The 6,214-nt window shown below is 43.0% G+C and overlaps 1 protein-coding gene across 2 annotated transcripts in view; it reads right to left on the bottom strand.

The window, feature by feature from the left end:
* Window positions 1-6,214, bottom strand: part of KLHL8 (kelch like family member 8) — a 73,449-nt gene that overhangs the window by 43,738 nt on the left and 23,497 nt on the right. For both annotated transcript variants that reach the window (XM_019526451.1, XM_019526452.1), the window contains 3 exons: window positions 4,812-4,998; window positions 4,059-4,202; window positions 1,664-1,775 (listed from right to left, as the gene is read on the bottom strand). In XM_019526451.1, coding sequence (XP_019381996.1) covers window positions 1,664-1,775; window positions 4,059-4,202; window positions 4,812-4,998 — 443 coding nt within the window. The remainder of the gene's footprint in view (window positions 1-1,663; window positions 1,776-4,058; window positions 4,203-4,811; window positions 4,999-6,214) is intronic.

The raw sequence follows: 6,214 nt of genomic DNA, 5'->3' as shown, positions 1-6,214 counted from the left end.
CAGGTTACAAGCTGGTGCTGAGCGTGGGTAGAACAGCCCCTTGCTCACCATGTGGCCAGTGCCCCACACTGCAGCTGCTCACAGCCTGCATGGCGCTGCCTGTGCCTGCTCAGGCCAGCTCCGTGTAGGCTGCAAGTGCCTGCAGCAGGAAGCACCAGCCATGAGGTGGGTGAGGGGCCACTCTTCCCCCGTGCTCAGCACGAGATTCTTCCCTGCCAGCAAGCAGGGGGGTCGGGGCTATGCGCTGTCCCCCACCTGTACCACGAGGCCGGGGAGCACTGGGTGTGAGTGGGTGGGGAGCCACCGGGAGGACGGGGCCTGCACCAATGTCCTGGGTCCAGTGCCGGCAGAGCCCAGAGCAGGGTGGCAGGAGCACAGGGTCCCAGCTGGCAGGGGCTCTGTGGAGCCGGGCCAGCTCCCCCCGGTACAGCCCAGTCCAGCTCCACAGACCCCTGCCAGCCTGCGTCCCACTTTGGGCCCCACCAGTGCTGGCCCTGGGACATTGTCCCAAGACATTGGGACATTGGTCCCAAAATGGTGACCAGGGGGTGGGGCACCTGTCAAGGGCTGGGGTTACCCATGCGGCCCTTGACAGCCTGCCAGAACTGGGTAAGCTGCCCTCCGCCCAAAATAATTGCCCGCCCCGACCTAAAGTGATGCCACAGCCACCTTAGTGCAGGAGAGGGTTTGGGGCTGTAAATCTACATCTTGCACAAGGCAACCCAGAAGAAGGATGAGATTTCAAAAGGTATGCCTTTCTTTAGTGCTTCCTATTGGCTGGATTATGTAAACCACCCCAAAACATGCTGCATGATGTGAATCCCAGTCCTAGATGCCCAGCTTTCCCTAGGGCAAAATGGGCAACAAAGGTAACTGAAGACTTGTAGATACCACTCCTGGGGTCAGAAGCCTAAATGTTAAGCATAGCTAGGACATTTAGTCCTTTTTAATCTAGTTAGATAGCAAAATAAGCAGGATGGTGGTGCACAAGGGAGTAAAATAAACTAGTCACAGCTAGCAGGGAAAAAAACATATGAAAAGAATGCCTGAATGTTTGTGTGTACTTTATTTGCAAATTGTATTTTTGTAAAGATGTTGGTATTTCCTTTGAGCAGATGTTATCGCACTGCCTAGTAAGTAATTATGAAAATCTCTTCCTCTTATGAAGTCAACTTAATGTACCACCTCCCAGAGGGCTTTGTAGCTATTTAAATGCTATATTACCATTAAAGCATACTTAAAATTCATTTCATTACACAAACGCTGATTTAGTTTCGCTTCTGTTTTTCGTGCAAATTCCATTCAGCTAAACATCTGATTTCATCATTATGTACATGCAAATGAAAATTATTTAATTCAATAAGATTTTTTTACCTTAGCTATCAACGAATACTTCACAAAAGCCTTTATTGTGCTTGGTATATTGTTATGCACATATTGTGTGTGCAAGAACTGACCAACTTCTGTTCCACTGCTAGTGATTGCACAGCCCAAGACTCAAAAGCCTATCTGGTTATGATTCTCCATCTCAGCTGAGAGACTCAACCATAAGAAGTGTTTTAAGTGGTTATTATGAAAGGATGGGTGAAAGAACAGGACATGTTATTCATTATTTTCTTCCTATGCATTTTCTTGCTCTTATGTTGGATCAGGGGAGATTTACCTTTTAGTGTTCATTGATGCTTTCATCATCCACTTATTAGTGAGGGGATCAAACACTTCCATGCTGCCTAAATGCTCATTTCCATCATGTCCACCTACTGCATATACTTTACCTGAAAAACATACAAGCACCCCAATTTAGTGGTTGCTTGCTAAACAATTCTGGCTGTCTCGCATCCAATACCACTGCTTCTGCTGGAAATCATAGGTTCAAGTGTACTTTCACAAAAAATACCACCACTTTTTCAGTAGTAAAAACAAGGTTAAAAAGTTAAAAGTTTTTGTTTATTCCAGGCAAGGTTCTTTGGCTAGATATGATATCTTTTATTGGGACAACTAAATAGTTGGAAAGAGTTATTTGCAAGCTTTCGGGCACTAACACCCTCCCTCAGGCACTGGGAGACTCTGCTGCTGTTCTGAGGTTTCTAAGGTAGAAAAGAAGCTAGAGTAAACAGATGTTTGTGAAGATGCAAATGACTGGAAGTTTGGAAAACAAAGGGTAGAGACAGGAGGGGGTGTGGAAGGTAAGGGAAGTGTGTGAAGGAATGCAGGTCATCAACTAAAAGGCAGGTTACCTGGAGCGTTAGATGTCATGCAGGCTCTAATGTGTCATAAATCCAATGTCTATCCTGATTTTTTGTATGCAGTAGAATTATGAAGTGAAGTTCGTAGGCTTGCCTATGAAAGGTGTTTTGTAAGTTGCCTTTGAGAATTAAAACTGAGAGATCACAGAGGGAGTGATTGTCTTGTGAGAAGTGTACACCCACAGGTAGTTGGATATTTTTGTCTTTGATGGATTTTCCTTGTGTGTTCATTCTGGTACGCGGTTACTGTTTGGTTTCTATCTGGGCATTTGGTGCACTGGATTAAATATATTACATTTCAGGAGGTGCAATCCAGTATCTCATACTCTTATCCAGAACATGAGAAATACCATGATGGGTTAGACCAATGGTAGCCCAGCAGCCCATCTCCAGAGGCAGAAACAGATGCTATAGAGCAGGGGTGGGCAAAATGCAGCCCATGGGCCAGATGCGGCCCGCCAGGCCATTCTATCTGGCACGCGGGGCCCCTAAAAAATTAGAAAATTAATATTTATCTGCCCCTGGCTGCCTGTCATGCGGCCCTCGATGGCTTGCCAAAACTCAGTAAGTGGCCATCTGTCCAAAATAATTGCCCACCCCTGCTATAGAGGGAGAGCATTGAGCTGGACAGTTTTATCCCCTACCCATTATCCTCCCTGGCACCCACCATTATTGGTTTAGAGATGCCAGAGGAAACACCTACAACTGTTCTGTTCAACAGATGTTAACAGATCTTTCATCCAGGAATTTGTCTAGTCCCTCTTTAAAACTGGCAGCGCTACTGGCCTCTACCACCACAAATTAACTAAGTGTTGCATAAAAAACTACTTAACTTTAAGTTTTAAACCTGTCACCTACTAATTTCAGTGGGTGCTCACTAGTTCTAGCTCCCTGGTCACTTGGTCCACATTCTTCATGATTTTAGACCTTTATATCCTCCTTCATCTTTCTCCTTTCCAAACCAGAGTCCTAACTATTTTAGTCTCTCCTGCTATGGCAACTGCTCCATCCCCCTGAACATTTTGGTTACCCTTTTCTGTATCTTTTCTAATTCTACTACATCCTTTTGGAGATGGAAAAACCAGAACTGCATTCAGTATTCAAGATGTTGGTGCACGGTGTATAATGGGGTTTGGTTTTGTTTTCTATTCCCTTTCTGTAAAAGTTGTTAACATCTTTACTTAAGACTTTCTGATTTCAAATCAAAACAGTGTGCTACAGGCTGGATATGCCTTTCAGTGTTTACAAAAACAACTATAGTAGTGCATTTTTCTTTACACTTCAAATTTTAAACCATCTGAAAACCAGTTTTTTTTGTTGGGGCTGCTACAGCAATCTACAGGTATACCATCTGGGGAAAGGGCAAACTCAGTTGTGGCTATCTAGTCAAGTCACTTGAAACTAGTGACCACTCTTAGAAATTATGACGTGTATGACTTTCCCAGAGTAGCAAAAGAAGTCAACATCAGAACAAAGGAAGCTTGGCTTACCGTTCTATACTCTTACTATGCTCTTGTTAACTAGCTTACTCTTCTAGCACGAGGGTGTTAACTAGCCAACATGCTATATACAACAAACAGTAGTCACACTGGGACTTAACATGGTCTCAGACTGGTGCAGAAGTAATGAGTTACATTCAGGCCTGAAAACACTTATTATTGCATCAAAGCATGCCCAATAGTTAAACCATACGAGCAGGATTTAATTACAGTTAAGAACAAGTGTCAATTCCAATTCGTAGAATAATTGAACAATAAAGCATACTAGCAAAAAAAAAAAGTTACTTCAGGACAAGGCTATGTTGTTACTAACCTCCCACAGAGATTACACCCACGTGCCTCCTCCTGCTATTCATTTCAGGACCAAAGAACCAGTTGTTTTTGTTTATGGAGTAGCATTCAATGCTGCGAAATGGGTCACCTGATCCACCTCGACCACCAACACAGAACAACACACCTGAAGAAGTTAGAGAGGAAATACCAATTTCAAATCACCAAAGTAAGTTTTCTTATATGAACAGAACTAAGTTATTAAATCAGTTTCTCCTTCTTGGCTCCTATGTAGTGCAACTAGTTGTCTGCATTTGGATCAATGACTTCATCTTTCATGGTCTGTGCAGTTTTGGCAGGCAAATTAACTCGCAATATTGTTGCACAGACAATTAACCAGACTCCAAGAGCTTAATTAGGGATTTTAGTTACATTAATTGCAACTTGACTGGGGAGAGAACAGTATCATTCAAAGTACAGTCTGTAAAAGACAACTCTAGCTTGTTTTCCTATACAGCTCAAAAAACAGTCAGCACTTAGTATTCTTCCTACAAGTTTTGAGTTGAATGTTTCAATTTGATCTAGGTAAATTGAAACCACTGAAGTATTACCATGAACATTTTTAGTAAAACTGGTAATACATATTAAGCACTGCAGTTAAGATGTTTCTTCCTGAAACCATATATTAGTCATAACCAATCATTTAATCCATGCCATCTAGCCCTACCAAGATGAGCTCCCTCCATCCATTCCCCTCCGTTCTCAATATTGGATATTCCGATCCCCATTTAATTACCTGCAGTTTGCTTCCTCGGTGTTGTGCGGATGGAATACTCGAAGTCTGGCACTGCCCTGCTGCTCAGGTGAAGGTGGTAGTTTTTCGCTTCATCCAGTAAATCCCTGCATTTTAGATTCTGTTTAACAATCTCTTCTTTTGCCACAACACCCATAAGGAAACAAATGGGCAACAAAGGCAGACGTACCTGATGGGAATGCACATAGTTCTGGATAATACGCTATATTGGTATTTTAATCCTTAGATTTAATGAGTTACGTACATAACACACTGTACCCCCAAAGTAACGTATCAGTCAAAAAACACACTGCAAAGTGAAGAGTTAAATTCCGTTACCTTTATTTTTTTGGGAAGGCTGAATAAGAAAGTTTCTTTTCAGTTGGCAAAATTCTTCGTATGTTTTGCTTTTAGGCAGGGCTTGGAAGATCCCCTGGCTTGTTTCAGAATATGTATGCAAATAGCACTTCACCTGTTTGCAGTAATGGTTCCTATTGCCAAAACCAACTGGTGCCTTAAAGCAGTGCAGTACTATTTACTTCCCTTATTTCTCTAGTTGATATAGGCCATGTCTATACTTTTGCTTGAAGTAGTGATGTTATAGAAAAGTAAATGAATCTTTTACCTATCAGCATAAAAATGCTTTTATAGGTATGACTTATTTTGCTTGGGAAACCAGTAAAGATTAGAACTCTTTACTGCCAGCGTAACACTACACTAGGAGGACTTGCAAAAAAGCAGTACCTGCAAATCTTTTTCATTTCACACCTAGCAAGACAGAGCTGTAAGTTCATGGACACAGAATTTACTGGTATAGTCGCTTGTTGCAAAGGGGTACAGAACAGGTAGGCCTACACTAGTGGAACATACACTACTCAAAGTAAGGAGCAAATCCTTGGTGCCAGATTAGGAAAGGAGGCCAGAAAATGAATACAAGTTATAGGACCAGAACTATTAATTCTAGTTATCAGAAAAGACTAGACTAGGTTGAGACCTAATCCATACAGAAGTGAGACTAGTACAACTACACTGTGGTGGGAAAGTTGGTTGACATGTAACTTAAAGCATTATGGTGTCATTTTTCACCTGGCCTAACTTATTTCAGTTTTGAAACCAACAGGCATTGCATACTAGCGCTGTGCGAAGCTTCAGGTGGTGGTTCGATTCGGAGAAGATTCAACCCGATTCGGTGGCCAAACCTCCGAATCGAATCAGGGGACCGATTTAAAGGTCCAAATTGATTCAAAGCTCTCCGAATCTCCAGCAAAGATTCGGAGAGCTTTGATGATTCAGGCAGTCCCTGGTGGCTGCAGCAGGGAGCAACAGCCACTCCAAGCTGGTAAGTACTAGGGGAGGGGAGCCCTAGTACCCCTGCCAGCCTCCCCACCGCACCTTCCCCCCCTGGC

Source organism: Gavialis gangeticus, unplaced genomic scaffold, assembly GCF_001723915.1.
Source record: "Gavialis gangeticus isolate Ggan-Ray unplaced genomic scaffold, GavGan_comp1, whole genome shotgun sequence".
Taxonomy (NCBI): domain Eukaryota; kingdom Metazoa; phylum Chordata; order Crocodylia; family Gavialidae; genus Gavialis; species Gavialis gangeticus.
This window is presented reverse-complemented; position numbering and strand designations above follow the sequence as displayed.